Source organism: Podarcis pityusensis (assembly GCF_964106645.2).
Source record: "Podarcis pityusensis genome assembly, chromosome: 12".
NCBI classification, from domain to species: domain Eukaryota; kingdom Metazoa; phylum Chordata; class Lepidosauria; order Squamata; family Lacertidae; genus Podarcis; species Podarcis pityusensis.
The window spans coordinates 11,813,533-11,834,234 of record NC_138037.1 but is presented as its reverse complement, the minus strand read 5'-3'; the positions used below and the strand labels follow the sequence as shown (position 1 = coordinate 11,834,234).

Sequence of the window (20,702 nt, the reverse complement as noted above, 5' to 3'; positions counted from 1 at the left end):
CAGGGTTCAGTCCTTGGAATTTCCTTGAATAATAGGCCAAGAAAGACCTATTTGAGAGTTGTGTCCAGGGCAGCTGTCTACCAGCTCCACCTGGTACGCAGGCTAAGACCCTACCTGCCCGCGAACTGTCTCACCAGAGTGGTGCATGCTCTAGTTATCTCACGCTTGGACTACTGCAACGCGCTCTACGTGGGGCTACCTTTGAAGGTGACCCGGAAACTGCAATTAATCCAGAATGCGGCAGCTAGACTGGTGACTGGGAGTGGCCGCCGGGAGATCAGCATTGGTTCCCAGTACGTTTCCGAGCACAATTCAAAGTGTTGGTGCTGACCTTTAAAGCCCTAAACGGCCTCGGTCCTGTATACCTGAAGGAGCGTCTCCACCCCCATCATTCAGCCCGGACACTGAGATCCAGCGCCGAGGGCCTTCTGGCGGTTCCCTCATTGCGAGAAGTGAGGCTACAGGGAACCAGACAGAGGGCCTTCTCGGTAGTGGCGCCCGCCCTGTGGAATGCCCTCCCATCAGATGTCAAAGAGATAAATAATTACCTGACATTCAGAAGACATCTTAAGGCAGCCCTGTTCAGGGAAGTTTTTAATATGTAACGCTGTACTGTTTTTAACACTGATTGGGAGCCGCCCAGAGTGGCTGGGGAAACTCAGCCAGATGGGCGGGGTATAAATAATAAATTATTATTATTATTATTATTATTATTATTATTATTATTATTATTGTCAATCAGAACAAGCTATGGCTTCCGGTCCCACCTGCCTTAATGGGGGCAGCTCCCACAACAGCGGGGGATCATTGACAAATGAAAAAGAAGAATAGCAGAGGGTAAATCATCCTTGCAAATTTCCCCCAGGGTTGGGGAATAGGCTTCACTCTCAGTCCGTCTCTGTACCTGTCTCTCACTCTGGCATGGAAAGGGAGGCACCGAGTGCAAAAGCACTTCGCCTAGCGAAAACCGTCCTACGCCTCCATTAAGAAGCAGAGACTCTCTGTTTAATTGGATATTTCATTGGCTTTGAAATACTGGCATGTGATGGGAAAGGGTTGCAACAACATACTGCCAAATATACCAGCTACATGGATCAAAGTTTTGAGCTGAGATAAGATTTTATTTGGCGTGAGAGTCGGTTCGTGAGAGGGAAGCCCGTGGTTTGTTTATTCTAAGCTTCTTTTATATATTTATGATTCGGCAACCCTCTCCAGAATATCAGATAAAAAGATATTTACAAGTGAAGAAGGGACATTGGAGTAGTATTGCTTTAAGCAAGCAAAAATGGAAACTGTGTGTGATCTGAAATGAAGAAAGGAGGGGGAGGGGAAGCTCAAGTACGACTGTGTTGGAAAGAGAGAGTAATTCCCCTCACCTCTGTTTAAAAACAACAGACAAGGAAAAAGAGACTGAGATTTGTGTGTGCTACTGACAGAATGTAATCTAAGATAAAGTTTAATTGGGCCATCTCATGCTGGAAGGAAAAGAATTTGGGGGCTGTGATAAGAATGCTGCAGAGATTCTGGGAGTTGGAAGGGAGTATCAAATCTTTTGAAAACTGCCCACCTTTTCCTAGGCTGAGGGGGAAATAGCAAAGATCTGCAGCATGTTTTACTAGTGAGACAGAATGGTTTCTAGCGGACTGTTGCCTGTTCCAATACATCGAAGTAAGGGATGGAGAGATAGGACCTCTGAGAAACTTTGAGATTCAAATCTGCCCCAAGCCACGATGTGAGAAGACAACAGCTGGGAAGTGAAATAATTTGGCTATTATTGGGGGTATATTGGTAAACTAATTAAAAAAAAAAATCAGAACAAGGTATACACAGCTGAAAGGACTAGCATGGCTCTGTATAAGGCAGCTTCATATTTTATTTTTCAAGTTCAGAGATGTGTGCCTTGGAATATTAGCTGCTGAACAGCAAACAATAGAGGGGGCTGTGTTCTTGATCCACCTATTGACATCCTAAAAGTACTGGGAGAGTCACCATTTACAATGGGATACTGGACAAAATTGACACTTTGACCAAGGAGAACCGTTCTTACGTTCTTGAGGAGCTAGCCTTTTTGAACCTATATCCCTGACTTAACAAGTTTGTAGACTTGTCTTCTTCAAACAGATAGGAAGACTTCAAAGAAAGCTAGCAAAGTAAGTTCATTTTTCTGAAAGCCTTTCTCTACTTGCTGCAGTCGGTTACACAAATTGTCTCCCTAAATCAATATTGACGTATTTTTCTCCCTCCATCTAGCATGGAGCTATTTTTTATCTAATGGCGCAGTCTGCTGTTGGGAGAGGTTTTTTCTCTGCTGCAATTTTTTATATGGAACTGGAATTCTCTTTTCCCCCATTTTCAGGTGCTCTGAAGCATATTTTATGTAGTGACTAAATGTACAGTACTCCAGTCAGACATCCATATCAAATGCTCACATCGGTCTTCAAATCTATTTCCAGGACTATATATATTCCATGATCATACCACAGGAACCTAACAATCTCATTCTCAGCCTTTAAAAGTTTAAAAGTGTCCTTAAGACTACAAGGAAAGATTTCAAAGTGTGTGGTCAAATGTCTGGTGAAGTCTCAGAAGCTGATGGGTAAAAGCAAGTGCATATTGTACATGTGCATGATTTCTTATGATGAACACAACGGGCCTAGCAAAAGTGCTCCGTGTATCTCTTTGAGAATAATGCATATTTAATGCAATTATGTAAAGTATGCACATTTGCATAATTCATACAGATCACAGAATTAAATTCTGCTTCAGCAGAATTTGAATATGTAATAAATTTTAATTAGCTCCCGGTCTATATTATTTTACTTATTTCTAATTGGCCAGTACAAAATTCTAGCAATGGCAACACATTTTAATCGATAAATAATATGTTGGGGAAGTACATAATATATTAAGAACTGAACATCTATTCTCAATACACACAATAATTTCTCAAAACAAGCTGAATGAAACCAGCCACACACACACACACAAACACACACGTAATAATTTATTATCCTACTCCATTACATCCAGAAGCAAGTCTTATAAAAGACAAGCAAACAACAATATGATTTTGTGTCTCATGTTCACTGGGACCAATATGACAAATACTAATGATAAATAACATCCAATAGTTGTTCACAGCTGTGCAATAGATAATACCTTGACAGGTCTCGTATCACCATCAAAATAATTAAATGTGCCATCAAATATTATTAAAAAGCATTTCTGCACATTACCCAGGCATGGCCTAATGCATATAACGTCAACTCAAAATCTCATGAGGTGAAATATTTGTTTCTTTTCTTAAGAAGTGCCTGCCTACTAGCTTGTCTTTTGGTCACAATTCGTCCTGGTGCAGTGTCCCTCCTCCACTGTAGAGAGCATATACACAGAAGTTCTGTGCGACAAGGGCTGAGAGACACAATCCTTCTGTGTTGCTCTCCACCTTTTGTACAGAGCCCTGCACAGTTCTTACCACCTCCATTTCCAACAGAGATCAGTGCTCTCATTGACTTCCCTATGAGAAATTTACATTAATGCAGCAGGGAAAAACAATTGTGGCAAAAGCAAAGCATGTGTCTCTGAATTCACTGTCTCCGGTGGGGATGGCAGTCAATTTTGTCCTTTCTTCATGCGCATCCACCTTTACTTTCTCATACAGAAGCGAAATACTTATTTTGCATTTGCAGCAATGATGCCTTTACTGAAACATTAGACAAGCTCTCTGTTTGCATCCAGAAGTTAGTAACCTGAAGGCAGTACTCCTGAAGCCCTACCACTCCAGCAAACTCACAAGCTGGTCTTAGACAAGGTGCTATCTCTCTCAGACAAATCTGAAGTCTCTCACCCCTTCCCAGCAACCCACAATAATGGAATCAATGCTTACAGGACTGGTGCAAGACTTACTGAGAAAGTATGCAAATTGCTTTAAACAATCTAAGGCGCTACACACATGTCATGCATTATTATTTTGTGGCTTGACTTTCTAACGGTTAGAACCTGCTTCACATTTCCACATAATGTGGAACAACATAAAGGGGATATAATCAACAAGGGGGAAAACCTTCCTCCTACCCTCAGCATGAATGACCAGAGTTATCTAGTGCAGTAATTTGCCTTCAGTTGACTGTGTTCCTGTATGCACTCAGTTTAGTTCCTCCCACAGAATGGATAGCTCCCATTGATTTATTTGACAGAAATGAAATATGCAGTCTGTCATCATGAATCTGTCCATCAAATGAGAGCACCATCAGATGCTCTGTGTCCTCACCTTTAGAGACACCTTTAGAGGGTGGGTAATTACAAAAAGTGGGACGCGGGTGGCGCTGTGGTCTAAACCATAGAGCCTAGTACTTGCCCATCAAAAGGTTGGCGGTTCGAATCCCTGTGATGGAGTGAGCTCCCGTTGCTCGGTCAGAGCTCCTGCCAACCTAGCAGTTTGAAAGCATGCCAAAAAGTGCAAGTAGATTAATAGGTACAGCTCTGGCTGGAAGGTAAACGGAAGGTGCTGCTCTGGTGTCGGTGTTCTGTTGCACCAGAAGCGGCTTAGTCATGCTGGCCACATGACCTGGAAAAACTGTCTGTGGAGCAGACAAACGCCGGCTCCCTCGGCCTGTAAAGCGAGATGAGCACCACAAACCCAGAGTCGTTTACGACTGGACTTATCTGTCAGGGGTCCCTTTACCCTTTACCTAATTACAAAAAGTAGCGCCTTTTTTGTGTTGGCACCTAAGCTGTGTCTCTTCAGCCTATCAACCTGGTTTCATCTCTTTTAGGTGCCAGGCAAAAGTCCATCCAGTTCTCTCACGCTGTAAATGGTACTCAATATCATGTGTGTTTGGTTTTTAAGCTGCACCTTTTATCTCTGCTCCTATTCTGTTTTTACTGATGTTTAATGCTGAAAAGTTATGTTAATGTTTTGTATGACTCCCTGTTTGGAACCCATCCTAGCTCTGAAAGGATGGGAATAAATCCAATCTATAAATCAATACAAACGCCCCCTTTGCTAATATTCATGAACAGTTGTGGTTTAAGGTGGTTTGCTTGCAAAAGTGCAGCTCACATCATTTGGTAGCAAACAAAATGCATACCTTCCTTAAAACAAAGTCAGTGTTTTTTATAAACCTTTGCTTTCCTGGGCTGAATGCTAAAACATGCCTCATCAATTTTTAAAATTTCCACTTGCAGATACATTCTGTCATAAGGCAACATTTCCAACTTTTCCAAGCAAGTTGTAATATGCATTCCAAAACTACAGTCATGTGAGGAGTGAACCATGTGCCCACAGGAAATAGCTTTGAATCAGCTCTGTGTACAAGGGAGTAATTAACTTGGAAAATGCTCTGCGCCCCCCTCCCCACACTACTTTTGCCTCTGACAAACCTACCTGCTAGCTTTCACTTGGGAAGTACAGTGGTTAAAAATACAGTGGTACCTCGGGTTACATACGCTTCAGGTTACAGACACTTCAGGTTCCAGACTCCGCCAACCCAGAAATAGTACCTCGGGTTAAGAACTTTGCTTCAGGATGAGAACAGTAATCATGCGGCGGCAGAGGGAAGCCCCATTAGCTAAAGTGGTGCTTCAGGTTAAGAACAGTTTCAGGTTAAGAACGGACCTCCAGAATGAATTAAGCTCTTAACTGTAGGTACCACTGTATTTTAAAATCCAATGATTTGGTTTGGTTTGGTTTGGCTGTTTTGCAGTTAGACCTGCAGGTGACAAATGCAACTTCTGGAAGTAAGGAACTTTCAGATCTATACCAGGTAGCAGGAGAGTGATCTGGGAAAGAAATCCCTCCTCTCCCCCTTCAATAGAAAAATATTTTATTAGCTGCAAGAGTAATAAAGCAAACCTGCTGATAGCAGGGGATATTACTAGAGTAAAGAGAGACAATAACCACGTTTTAGGCTGCACTGCAGCGACACAAATACACTGGCAATGATTTTTGTCAAATCATCTATCTGCCTACCTCAGTGTAATTTCAAATTATTGGCTGTGAACTACTTTGCCAAGGGAAGCTTTTAGAAAAAAATATGCCCCTGGGGGTTCATCTCGCAGAAACAGCAGGTAAGGAAAGGATTAATATATCCCTGCAGCAAATGCAGCTCTGGAGAGTTCCTTTGTACTGGCCTCCAGCTTAGTCTGCTGCAAAGAGAGATGGGAATTGTGTGTCCAAATGTAAAGGGGAAGCACAAGGGAGGGTGCATGGAGGGGGTGACCTTTCAGTTTAAAGGCAAAGGCTGTGCTCCCCTAGCCTGATCCAAAGGAGCAATCAATATTAATTAAGTGGTGATGCAGTCAATAAAGGTGCTGGGCTTGAGGTTTGGGGAGTGGTGTTTGGTGAAGTGATTTAGGACTTGGCCAAAGGACTACTCACCGCAGTGCCGCCTTCTGATGGATTGGCCAGTCCTTGGGTGCTGATTTCCTGCTATGTGACCCTGGGCCCTCCTGTCCTGAGTGCGCCTCACATCTCTTCCTAGCAGCCTCCAGACTAGAGGCTAGGGCTGGCGCCTCAAACAAATAGGTTTGGGTTGATGATTTATCAGGTGAGAAAGGAACACTGTAATTGACTTCAGAAACCCAGGAGCTAAATTGCTGGCGGAGCTGTTAGAGAAGACAGCAGAGGTTTCAAAGAAAAGCTATATATGCCTCTCTGCCTTACGTATGTTGCATGAGAAGAGAGGAGCCCCAAATCAACGGTGTGTGTGCTTGCATATGTGTGCATGTTCCTGTATCACAAAGGATGAGAAGCCCCCTCTCTGTGGTTTTGTTTCCAGGGTGTGTGCATGTTTAAAAGGAATGATTTCCCCACCCGCCAAAGCAGCAGCAGCCTTGCGGAAGTACAGAGCAAAATTGCTGATCCAGAGCTTTACAACAAAAAGAAGGCTGTTGCTGTTGTTAGTTTAAATGAATTGAGTAATTCATCTCCCCCTGCTCTCCCCACCTCCCCTCTCCAGTTTCTCAGCGCACCTCTATACATCATGCACTAAATTTCAGCTGACTCCTCGTTTTAAAGCCTTGGGAGGAGAGAGAAAAAGAGAATGGGGAAGGAAAGAAAAGGGGGAGGGGGAAAATGAATTTCCATAGTAATTTGTAGCTGAGCTGAAACAGAACAACTGCAGCCTAGAAATTAATTTATTCCTTCATTCCATGACGTTCTTGTGAGCTCTGAGCTCCTACTCTGTCCTCCACCTTATTAGCATGCACTTAAACACAAATTGAATTTTGAATAATTCCTGTGTCTCTAGCAAAGTTCCTTTCCCCTGGCTTTTCTCTCTCACGCCCACCACACCCACTCCCCCCTCTGCCACCCATCCCAAACTGCTGCTGTATTTTCCTGTGCAACACTACAGACATCAGCAAATGCAAAAATGCAAAGGCAAAAAACCCCACAAGTTTAACAAAAAAAGAGAAAAGTTTTAACTCTGTGTAACGTGCACTCGGTTACTACTACTCTATGCAGACCAAAGGAAACACCCATGCATTCAGGATATGCATTCTTAAGACTGCAGAGAACATAGAATTTATTTTGCAACATTTATTTGTTTCAACAGGGACATTTCTGGATGTAGTGCCTTGGAAACATGCAAACCAATGGAAGAACAGTTACCTACCAGTTTACTGATGGCAGAGGCTGCTGAAGAAAAGGTGGTGCTGGTAGTAGTGGTCACTTTTTGGTGTGCTGATATCATCATTGACATGGTGGCAAAAATGACAAGAGATCTCCTTTTACTCTTAAATCAGATCAAAGCCATGCTCTGCCTTTCCAACACACAAAAAGCTTCTGGATCCTCTCTTGCACTCAGCATACCTTCTCCTTTCCATTAGGAAATCATGCCCAAATAATCCAACATCTTTCTCATATGTGGTTTTGCTCCTCTTCCTCCAGGGCTTTGTAACACCAAGATAAAGTAACCTCTCTCCCACTCCTTCCCAATAGCAAGTCCACAGGAAATTTTTGTGAATGGCTTGCACAAAGATGAAATCAAGCCACTTACAGGCACAACTGCTCGCTTCACCCCAACTTAGCTCTGCAAATTCTCTCTGTGATATCTAGCTAGCTAGATATTTTACAACCCACCCACCGTCTCTCCCCCTTCTCTCTTTTCTCCTCTTCCCCAAGCCCACCGGCTCCAAATGCGGCTTATAGTCTTTGGTTGTGATAAACCCCCAACAATATTTATGCTGTTGCCTTAGCCTGTCGTAAATTATTTCAGCTCCCAGGAAGAGATAGCCCCTCTGGCTCTGCTGGGTATGCCATTTTATTTATGTTGCACTTACATACCTGAATACTGAACTCTGTATTTAAATAAGACAACAAATCAATGCTACAAGGAAGGAGAAAGGGGGAGGGAGGGAGACTAGCAAGTCACTAGGTCTTTCCTTTTCAAAGTGCTGAAATAACAAATAGATTTAAATAAACTGTTGAGCAGGTGAGAAAATATCACTGTTGCAATACAGGGGTATGCCTCTTATATATCAGAGGGAGTGGGCAGGAGACTCACCATTAACATTTCAGTTAAGTCTCTGCTATGGGTAGTGCGTTATCAATGGGGGATAACCAAATAGGATATTGCTACAGTCAGTATCTCCTGCCAACCTAGCAGTTCGAAAGCACGTCAAAGTGCAAGTAGATAAATAGGTACCACTCCAGTGGGAAGGTAAACGCCATTTCCGTGCGCTGCTCTGGTTCGCCAGAAGCAGCTTAGCCATGCTGGCCACATGATCCAGGAGCTGTACGCCAGCTCCCTCAGCCAATAAAGCAAGATGAGCACCGCAACCCCAGAGTCATCCGTGACTGGACCTAAAGGTCAGGGGTCCCTTTACCATTACCTTTACCTTTAACAGTATATCTTTTTGAGCTTGAGTTTCTCAGAAAGGTTGGAGGGTTACCAGTTGGTTCCATATTATGATGGGTTTGAAGGTGTACTCAGGTGGCAATTTAGACCAACTTCCTAACCACCTCCAAATGCACTCAAGACACCCCTGAAAGCAGCTTCATGCAAAAACATTTCCAGAAAGGTAGCTGTGTTTGCTGGTTTTGCTGCAACAGACTAAAAGCCTCGTGGGACCATGCAGACTAGCAAATTTATTATGGCATAAAGTTTTCATGAAATAAAGTCCACGTCTCCAGATGTATGATGCACTATCCTATGCTGGCAAGCAGATAAATATTTTACTCTACATTGCAGAGTCCACAGCTATGTGCATATACACCTGTCAACTTGAGAAAATGCTCCATGTATCTGATGTAGTGGGATTTGTCCCATGAAAGCTTGTGCCACAACAATTTGCTAGTCCTTATGAAGTACCACAAAAGTGACTGCTGTTTTCATAGGAAGATTTCCTACATAGGTTACCACACTTTCGTAGCATGCAATGCAGACACTTGTCTGTTCTCAGTTGTGTACAGGCAGCAGGAAGCCACAACTGGCAATGAATTCCCATCAAGTTTTCCATGCAGCCCAAATGTTTTGCCATGCATGTTTCCTAAATAATATGTGTTCTTTAAATGGTAAGAATGCAAGAAGTGCCTGCTGGCCCACCTAAGCCAGCATCTTGCTCTCATGGTGCTTATCCTGTGGGAAACTCTAAAGCAGAACTCAGGCACAAGAGCATTCTCCACTCCTGTGGTTTCCAGCAACCAATAATAGCAATGTATACAGGAAAATAGTCTTGTGGGAAGCAGCCCTCAGAGGCAAGCCTATTTCTAGTTTTGCTCTTTCTTACTTTTAATTCTTGAAAACCACACATTTGTCACTGGTAAATGAAGGGGAGCTATGAGCTTGCTGGATGTTCGGAGGTGGGCAGAAGGTGGAGCTTAATTACTCCTTAATAGCTGTACTTTGTCTCATTTGCAAAATAAAAACTTAACAAAAAATTACAGTTCATTGTTTTCAGCTGAAATGAGTAGATACCACAGTGTTTTCCTTTGGTCTCAAGAAATGTCACAGCTATTCTTTCTATAATGAGTTGTGGTGCTGTAATAAAGGGGGGGGGCAAAAGCCCTACTCTAGAAACATTTTGTAAAATAGTACAAGGACCAAGGTAAATTCCTCTTGATGTATCTATTTCAGTAACAGATAAAGAGCTGTCATATAGAAATAACTATGTGAACCGCCAAGAGAAATATCTGAGTGAAGGAAGACCCAATGTATATACTCCTCTTTAAAGAACATTGTAAAAACATGTAAAGAGCCCTGCTGGGTTGGACCAAAGACTCATCCAGCTAGCCCAGCAACTTGTTCCCACAACAGCCAACCAGATGCCTATGAGAAGCCAGCATCCAGGAACCAAGCGGTTTTGCCCTTAGTTCAATACTGCCCTCTTGCCTGAATGATAACAGGCTATCATGGCTAGAGAGAACTCGCACTGCACAATGCATTACTTGGGTCATACAGAAAACATGTGTAGCACACTAAAATCAGAAAGGAATTACTTTCACTTGTTTTCCAGAACAATAGGTGCACTAGGATCAGGATTTGTTCTTATTGGTCTCTATCTTTCAATAGGAAGAATCGGGTCTGGATGCAAATTAAGGAATTTGTCAGATAGCTAGGAATAGATCAGGGAAGGGCCATAGCTCAGTGAGGAGAGACTGTTCTCTGAAATCCTGGAAACCTGCTGCCGGTCAGTGTGAGCAATACAGAATTAGATGGAACAATTGTCTGACTCAGTATAAGGCAGCTTCCTGTGTTGCTAAAAGGTTTTCAATCCCAGGGATTCAAAACCCTGCCTCAAAGGCGTGGCTCAGTCAACCTGACCACAATAATATATTTTGTTGTAAGCTGGCATCTGTCTCGGGAGACAATGGAGGAGTGTGCCTTTGGGAGTGAAGTCAAACCATTGGAGAGTTACAGCACCTGCTATGGCTTTAGAGACAGATATGGGAGAGACATGTTTTGTTGCAGCTGGGACAGATGAAGGCGTCTGGTTCTGCTGATGCAGATGCACTGTGCCATTTCCTCTCTCTGCACTCCTCCTCTGGCCACTGCTGTGGATCCACAACCTGACCGTCTGTCTCCAGGCACTGTGCTCGTCTGCAAGGGATTTTCACAGAGTGGGGTTGATGCTGCCAGGCTTCTCATTTGCAAACATCTTTGTAACACAGAGTCGGTCTGCCAACGGACCTGGGGATCCTGCCATCTTCCATTCTGCGGCCATGATCAAGCCAGCGTAGACGTCACCGAGAGAGGAGTGTGAACATGCTGGGAATGTAAGCTTGGAAGAGCTTGTTTGAGACTCTGTTCCACCATGTGGTGCCCAAAATCTTCCACTCCCAAAATTTGCAATGGCTAATTTCAAAACACAATTCCAATTGTTACTTTTCTGAAGGGTATGTGCTTCCTCTTATATATAGCTTTAAAAAAAAAATTCTCAAGGATTATAAAATTTATGCCACTGTATGTGGCTGACAGAAATACAGGCTCAGCGTATAGCACAAAGGGACTGCAAGCTTGCTGAAGCTAACCTGGTCTAGGTCTGGTCAGTAACTGTATGTGAGACCACCTGGGAAACTGATATACAGCTCCATGAGTTCCATCATAGAATAAAAGCAATATATAAATGCGATAAAATAAATCATATTCCTTAATATGAAATAAAACTGAACGTCAAGAGCAACATTTGCAGAAGGCACAATCTATCAAAGTAATCTCATGTGTAACATTTGAATGAAACATTGCAAAACATAAAACCACAACCCTTTCACAAAATCCTTTCCCCCTCCAAACAACCAACCAACACATTCCAGATGAGGCACAAATGCAGCATGGGGGGAAAAATATCGCCGACAGAATAAAACTCATCATCAGTTTTATGAGCTATTCCACCCAAAGAGAAATATCTTTATTTTAATACCCAGTTATCCTATGCTTTTTATGCATATAAGCTGCCCATTAAACGAAGCCGTATTGAATGGGAAAAGGATAATCATAATTATAATACAAACTTGATTTTTCCAGTTTTGTATTACTTATTTGGCATGCTGAATTGCTATGGTATTTGACTGCCTTATATTTCAAATGGCTCTGCTCACTTAGTCTCACACAGGACAGGGGCCTCGCACGGTTCATTCATCAGAACAAATTGACACATTAGCAGCTTGGTGCATAACAAATTGACTGGCCATTCCCAATTATCTCTACCCTCACAGTTGTGCTATTCTGAAGAAGGAAAGCATGCCCATTATGAACATATGAAGCTGCCTTAGACTAAGTTCTTTGGTGCATCTAGCCCAGTGCTGTCAATTACAGGTGTGGGAAACCTGTGGCCACCCAGATGTTCTCCAATTCCAGTTGTCATCAGCTGCAGCTAGCATAGCCAAAGATAAAGTATGATGGGAGTTGGAATCAAGCAAGATATGGAGGGCCACAGTTCCCTCCTCCAGTCTACAGTGACTAGTAGCTGCTTGCCAAGATCACAATCAGATGTCTTTTATACCACCCGCAACTTGATCCTTGCATCTGAAGGTACCTGGTTTTGAACCCAGAAACCTCTGCGTACAAAGTGTTTTACCCCTGAGGTTCCTCTCCAGACTACTCCGGTAGGTCAGTATGTTTAGAATGCATAATACCCTCATTGTGTCTAGATAGCCACTTTCAGGTAATATTGTTGTTGTTTAGTTGTTAGTCATGTCCGACTCTTCGTGACCCCATGAACCAGAACACGCCAGGCACTCCTGTCTTCCACTGCCTCCCACAGTTTGGTCAAACTCATGTTGGTAGCTTCGAAAACACTGTCCAACCATCTCGTCCTCTGTCGTCCCCTTCTCCTTGTGCCCTCAAACTTTCCCAACATCAGGGTCTTTTCCAGGGAGTCTTCTCTTCTCATGAGGTGGCCAAAGTATTGGAGCCTCAGCTTCACGATCTGTCCTTCCAGTGAGCACTCAGGGCTGATTTCCTTAAGAATGGATACGTTTGATATTCTTGCGGTCCATGGGACTCTCAAGAGTCTCCTCCAGCACATCTGGTTTAAAAGGAAATACACTAGCTTGCATAGTTTTAGACTGCACAACTGTTGTTCACATGAACTGTAAAAACTGTTGCCATGTTCTTGCTTACTTGGTTCTGTCAATTGTGGGAGGTCTGTAGCTCAGTGATTTGCATGCAAGAGATCCTTGGTTCAGTTCATTGTGCTTCCAGGTGGAGTTGTGGGAAAGCTTCTGAGAGCCAGTGTGGTGTAGTGGTTAAGAGCGGTAGTCTCGTAATCTGGGGAACCGGGTTCGCGTCCCCGCTCCTCCACATGCAGCTGCTGGGTGACCTTGGGTTAGTCACACTTCTCTGAAGTCTCTCAGCCCCACTCACCTCACAGAGTGTTTGTTGTGGGGGAGGAAGGGAAAGGAGAATGTTAGCCGCTTTGAGACTCCTTAAAGGGAGTGAAAGGCGGGATATCAAATCCAAACTCCTCTTCTTCTTCTTCTTCTTCTTCTTCTTCTTCTTCTCCTTCTTCTCCTTCATTTGGTCCTTCCTGAAACCCTGCAGAGCCACTGCCAGTCAGTGTTGACAATACTGAACTAGATGGACCACAGGCCAGACTTGAAGCTGAACTGAAGTTTTCTTATTACCTGGATTTTCTTGAGTTCTGTTCTCTGTTCTGATGGTTGTTTTGATTATTATGCTGTTTTAATATTGGTCTAAAGGATTGGAACCATTCTACTGCTTCACTCAGTGAATGGTGGTTCAGACTAAGATTAAATAAAAAAACCAAACATTCATCTGGCTTACTTGGTTTGTGAATCACATTTGTAGACATCAACATTTTTTTTTCTTTTAAAATAAAAAATTAAAGGTCCCTAAATAAACTTGGTGCTTCAGCCACCTCTAGATCCAAAAGGATTCCTACCTGTGGCGATGTCTGTGGGGTGCTCTTGTCAATCACTGCCAAAGTAATCTTTAATATCTTGATCTTGCAGCCTTGTCTTCCTAAGAGACTTTCTCTAAAGTGCAGAAGTAATCGCCGTCAGAGCTGCCATTCGAACTGTTATCAATCCCTTGGCTTTTCTATTGGACGACTGCTAAGCCTTCCAGCATCTCTTTAAAAATGCAAGGCACAGAGTGGGGTAGCATGTGGCATTCTGAATGCCAGACTGATATTTTTAAAATGCATTCTCCCTCTGCCCACCCATCCCCTAAATATTTATAAATCACAGGAGTTTCAGTTAGCCAATGTCATCATTAAAAATGGTCCTAGTGACCAATGCCATGTAGGACCAAAGGAACTGAGCAGCCTTCCATATTTTGGGCAAATCCTGCTTGTTATTTTATCTTCTTCTGCCTGTTTTACTCAGAGGCAAAACAAAAGCTGGTTGCCTTGCAGAGAAGAGAGCTCCTCCTTCCCATGATCACCCTTGTACTTCCTTAATTCTGATATTTTGTCTGATTTTTATCCTTTCTGTGCAGAGTTGCTTGTACACTAGGTTAGAGACGACCACAATTTAGTGGTATATGAATTGTTGAGATTAAATAACTGTAATTCAAATAGAACAGAATACATTGTGCCATGGTGTGGAAGACTGTGATCTGCTGACCTTTGTGTCTGCTGTCTGAGATGCTAAATGTTAACTGGCCAATTTCAAGGCTCTCTCCCCTTATGCTTCTTTTTCTTTAAAGTGGACTTATGTAATGTTAAAGAGAAAGGATGCCCTCTGACAGAGAGACAACTCCTCTGTAAAGTCGGACGCACGGCTACCTTACAGAGATCTGGCTTTGGGGACAGGAAGGCAGGCAGTGACAGGCAAGTGACCTGCCCACCTCAGGAAAAGGCCGTGTGTGGAAAGCAACTGTGACTCAAAGAAGTAGCTTAGTTCCACTCTAAGATTTAGCAGTAAAATACTTCATTCCTACACTCAAACTGAAAATGGCTTTTTAAATACTGGTAAGTTTGCAGACAGATACAATAAGCTTCATGGCAACTAACAGTACTTGGGAGTTGAGTGATCAGATGCATTTGGCTTAGCCTCTCTGGGAGATGCTTAACAGCAACTGTAATTTTTCAGTTTAGATTTTTTCCTCTTTTAGCTGCCTTTTCCATGTCTCCTTTCTCCTCTTGGATGCTCAGGAGTAAGCAATGAACTAGATGACTCCTGCTTTAATTGACACGGCTACGTAAATTCCCATCTGCTTTGTCCACAGGCTGAGAAGAAAAAAGCAGCAGCAACCTTTGCATTGAGTAAGGGACTGCATGGCAGCCTTTTGGAAAAAAAGGAGATGCCACCTAATTGCTTCTGCCCAAGGGAACAGAACTAGTTACACCTTTCTCCTGAACAGTTTGAGCTGTCTCCTTCAATCAACCCAGGAGAACTAGCAATAAGTTACTGTTAGATCTTCCAAGAGCAATTTGAAGCAGCAAACCAGCATCTAGAAATGTACAAAACCTTTAAGCAGTGGTGCATTCAGTAGAGGATACAGCAGTAAAGTGTCCGTGTGAGAACAGCCCCCACAAAAGAAGTGGGGATAAAACCTAACTACAAAATCCCATCCTCTGTACTGAAAAAGCTTGCCCCTAATTCCAGGCGTATGGGAGATTACTTCAGTCCTGATTTGTTCACAAGTAAGTACCTCTCCACTTGCTGAAATTAATGTAGTCTCCTTATTATCATAATCATTTCACAGGTCCAGAGCCTGCATTTTGATATTGTGCATTTGCAAAGAAGTGCCAAAGTTAAGCCTTGATGAAACTAAAAAAAAAAAAAACACGACTGAGCTGACTACTGGTAATGACCTTGAGTGACTCAGTTTTTGAGTTTGAAAGGTGGGGGATAAAAAAAAAAACTTCAGAGATATAACTCAGAATAGGTTTATAGGACATTGTTTCCAAAGAATTCCCCACTCCAGATAATTCACAAAATTTATTCATGAACTTGAAATGGTAGGGATGCAGAGTGGCACTGAAGGTGGCAGGTACTAATAAGTAACTGGACCCCTCACATTGCTGGCTGTGGTGTTCTGATTAGTTTTTGTGGTGAACCTTGCCTGAGTCATTGGATGACAGAGGTTAGACTTCAATACCTGTGCCGCCATCTGTGGGTAGATTTATACCTGTTATGTTACCAAGAAAGCAGCCCCCTCATATACCGTTTAGAGAGGCCATATGTCTTATTTTACAAATGGCACTCCTATATTCCAAGTCTAGTTTAAAGAACCATAATGAGGGTGCTCAGGGGGCCTTGAAATTGGCCATTAACCAGACAGCAGGTTAATGAAACATACAAACCACCTGATCACAGTTCGGTCACATCCATCTCCTACTTCAGTGAAATGTGTTTCTACTTGACTGTAGCAACTATTTCTAAATTTGCACAAACACATATAAACTGGCATATTCAAACATTAAGCAAATCTGTGTCCTCTTTTTGCTAACGCATTCTTTTTTTGGAGACACATGTGTAAGTAGCCAGCCTATCTAAAAGGTACCCTGACAAAAAAAAGGGACCCCTGACAATTAAGTCCAGTCGCGAATGACTCTGGGGTTGCGGCGCTCATCTCGCTTCACAGGTTGGCGTTTGTCCACTTCCGCAGACAGTTTTTCTGGGTCATGTGGCCAGCATGACTAAGCCGCTTCTGGTGAAACCAGAGCAGTGCATGGAAACGCCGTTTACCTTCCCGCCGGAATGGTACCTATTTATCTACTTGCACTGTATGCTTTCGACCTGCTAGGTTGGCAGGAGCAGGGACAAACAACGGGAGCTCACCCCGTCGCGGGGATTCGAACCGCCGACCTTTCGATCGGCAAGCCCAAACAGCACAGTGGTTTAACCCACAGCGCCACCCGTGTCTCATAACTACAGTGGAGTTATTGCGAAACACATGTGAATTCCATGCTGGCTTTGTTACAGTGAATAGAGAGGGAGGCGATGAGACAAATATATATAATTTAGCCACTGTTGGCATTACCAGGTGGCCATGAACATGAGCATGAAGAGAAGGACTGGAGGACATCATCTGTGAGGAAGTGGAACGGAAAATTACTAAAGGGTAGATATAGCTTAAGATCTATATATAACTGTGGCAACAGGACATGAGGCCGAATTTTTGTCAACCTGTTGATTAGGATACAGTACTATAATTGCAGGATAGCACAGGGAGTAGCTTGACTCTGCTGGTTTTGCTGAAAATAGCATGAAAGAACAGCTGGCAGAAGGGGGACTTCTAAGAGAGAACTATCTAAGGCAATTAGCCTCAGTTTTATTGATTGAAGACAAAGTGACAATGTTTTAAAAAATAATTCCGGGGGGGGGGGTGGATTCAAGGATGCTCTGCCTGTCCCATCAGTGAAGCCTCACTTTGGACTTACTGGGAGAGGTCTAGATCTTGTTTCCACCTGAGAACGAGAGACACGGGTCATCCTCTTTTGTTACAGCTGTCCAGAAGATGCAATGAATCATTGCTGTTTGGGAGTTATCAGCTATGGTGGTTGAATTCTTATGGGCAAATTCACAGCAGTGTAGGATGCCTAAGTTCCTTCTTTGAAACATCATCCCATTACATTTAGGATGGGCGCTGTCTCTATTATCTCTTGGGTGCCTCCATTGGACTTCAATTTATTTTTATATATGTGTTTATTGTTGATGTATTTTTGGGGTTGGTCGCTTTTGGATGCTTCATGGGAAGCAGTAAATAACTAATAGCCTTTATTGCACTTGTAGTTCTACATTGGGGAACAAAACTAGTTGTGTGTTTTCCTTTCTGTGGTCTGGATTTTTGTTTCCCAGCCTGTTTAACCCTTACACTGCCCTGTGCCAGTGTTTACAGTGCTGAAATGAATGTGTGAGCTAGAAAAACGATCAGGGAGTCTTTAATCAATAGTGGGAACTGGGGGAGCCTTAATACATTACATCATGGTGTAACATAGAACTTGGTGAAAAGTCCTTATTTCAGAATGCTGCCTAGGCATAGAACACTATGAAACAGATGCTAGTTCTTTCCAGCCTCATCAACTGGAAGTTTCCTGTGGCCACCCTAATTATTCAACACCTTCCAAAATGGCACGGGTGAATAAGCTGGGTGTGTGTTTATTATTTGAACAAAATTGGAAGGAAACAAAACACTTAGGAGGACAGGATGAAAATGCATGATGAGAACTACCCACGAAAGAAGAGTGGCAAATGAAATTAATGAACTATGCAGAATTAGATAAAATGACAGGAAGGATCCGAAACCTGCGGGACCAGAGATCCTTAGAGGACTGGCGTAAATATTTGAACTATTTGAAAAGCAATTGTAATAAACAGATTACGCTAGTAGGACTGCAATAAGTTTTGTAAGGAGGACTGTGCGAAATATTGCAATGAAGACTATGAAGAGAGTTCGACGATTAAAAGTAATAGAGAAATTAAGAAATGTAGACAAAGTGATAAAGATTGAAAAATCTTCAGATGTGGCCAATGGAAGTCCAAAACATTGTATAAGATAAGTATACACACACACACACACACACACACACACACACACATAAATGCATGATGGGTTTGACAAATTAGAGCACTCAGTTGGAAGGAACGACATCAAATTCGTATGTGACCTAACTGAAATATGGCAAGAAAAGCTGAAATTAATTAATTTTTATAATGAAATATTTTTAGATTGTGTGATTATTTGATTTTTTGATTATTTGATTGTTGTTAGCCGCCCTGAGCCCGGCTTCGGCTGGGGAGGGCGGGATATAAATAAAATTTATTATTATTATTATTATTATTAAATGTTTGAATACATAGAGTGTGGGGAAATCTGACAAGACACCCGATATTTCTACTAATGTAGAGTCAGCAATGCAATCCTGTTAGAAAAAGGAAATTCTATTTTTAGTTGTACGTATTAAGAATAAACTGAATGCAATGGCTGAGAAATAATGGCATCAGTGTTCTCAGCATATGCTGCATGTCAACTAGAAACTATTTGGTCACAGATGGAAGTCGATTGACATTTGTTGTTGTTTTTGTCAATGGCTGCCATTCAAAAGCCCTGCTTAGCAGCAAAAAATGCCTGCATCATGCAACTCATTTCACATGGGTGTACGATCTGCACACCTGTTAGCACTGTCCATAGCCAGCAGGGACAGGTGACACGTAAATGCCACATGCATTTATATGTGCCAGGATGGAAGAATATATGTTGAACTTATTATTGCACAGGTGGTATTAAGCTCCAATTTTCTCATATGAAGTAAGTGCAAGGACAGGCAACCAAACATGTAACTTTCTGCTCTAAATATTTATTATTTCAGAAGAGAAAGTCAGCAATGCTTGTATCACCACTGCCTCTTATTAAAACTAAAATAGAAACAGAAACACCTACTGTTTGTGGTCCCCGCTTCTCTCCACAGGAATGTTTGCCTGTATTAATGGGCACAGGCCTGATTTTTAAAAGGCTGTATTTATTTATAACTGGTGTATATATACTGTACACCACATTTTAGGGCACAATTAACAAAAGCAGTTTTGTAAAATATAATAAACTAACCATCCAATTAAAATCACATTGCACCCCCTTAAAACTGAACAACAGCAGTTAAAACATTGGCAGCACTTAATAAAAGCAGCAGAAATTAATAAAAACAACCTGGTTTTTTTAAAGAGTTTTACATACTTAAAAAAGAATAATCCTAAATCTTTCTAGGGGAGAGAGCTGCATAAGTGTGGGACCTCTGCCGAAAAAGTTGTGCAAATTACAGTTTTCACATGAATAACACATAACCATCCAAATTTTTATTTACTTAAGCAAGCCTATGTGAAGTTCGTGTAGGCTCGGGTCACTATGACTCTCCTTATAAGAACATCCCCATTTACCTGAGTGTGTGCACATTGTATTATGTAAATATTTTCACTTTCCCCAGGACGTATGGATAAGTGGAGCTGGACTGCAACAGCTTAGAAAACCTTTGGCCCTCCAGATATTGCTGGACTACATATCCCACAATGCCTGCTTATTGCTCATAGTGGCAGGGGATAACTGAAGTTCAGCAAACATGTTAAGCCAAACCTTAGCAGCAGCATGGTTATGATGAGATAGGATGGTACATAGGCGCCACACAAGAGGAAAAGCAGCAACATACATTACTTCTGCGAGAGTGGCTTTGTATTTTGATTTTACACAGGTGGTGAGTGTACCTTTACCGCTCATTGCACATAGCGGCTTATACCGGGGAAGTTTTGATGGGGAAAACAGGATGTTTAGTGGATTTCCTTTTAATAAGATTAAATTATATGATGCATGTAGGAGAGATTAACGTGCTTAGCCTTTAAAACACAAATCACACTCCCCGAAAAGTCTTAAGAGTTTTGAATTAGAAGGATTTGCAAAGCTGGAGTGAGCTTGTGCATCTGCAGCCTCTTGTTGATTGTGGGATTTAATTAGCCCACTCTGGGTCCTGATTGTGTGTGGAAGGGAGGGGAAAATGTATTTTGCTAATTCACTAGCTGTTTTGTGAGGTTTGTCTACCTCTCTCTCTCTCTCTCTCTCTCTTTCCAGAACATGACTGACAGCCTGTTTACAACACATCCCTGATGTCATTCTCCTGATGCCACACCAGTAACAGGATAAACCTCCTTCAGTGGAATCTTTTTTTCCAAGTGCAAAAATGAGAGTGTTAAAGAAGAATTGAAAAACAAGGTTTCTCCATCTGTGAAATCAATATGCCCAGTTTTGTTGGTGTGTAGCTGCCTCTTTGCTTTCTTCTGCTCAACACAGAGAACAGAGATTCTT

General features: G+C 42.3%; 1 protein-coding gene across 3 annotated transcripts in view; it reads right to left on the bottom strand.

Annotated features, from left to right (window-relative positions):
* The window catches only part of DPP6 (dipeptidyl peptidase like 6), a 483,312-nt gene that overhangs the window by 380,248 nt on the left and 82,362 nt on the right, over positions 1-20,702 (bottom strand). Inside the window, exon 1 of one of the 3 annotated variants that reach the window (XM_080974040.1) lies at positions 7,617-7,860. The exons of the other annotated variants lie outside the window; for them this stretch is intronic. Within the exon in view, the coding sequence (XP_080830166.1) occupies positions 7,617-7,703 (87 nt within the window). The 5' untranslated portion in view covers positions 7,704-7,860. Of the gene's footprint in view, positions 1-7,616; positions 7,861-20,702 lie in introns of those variants that run through there. 3 annotated transcript variants of the gene reach the window in all.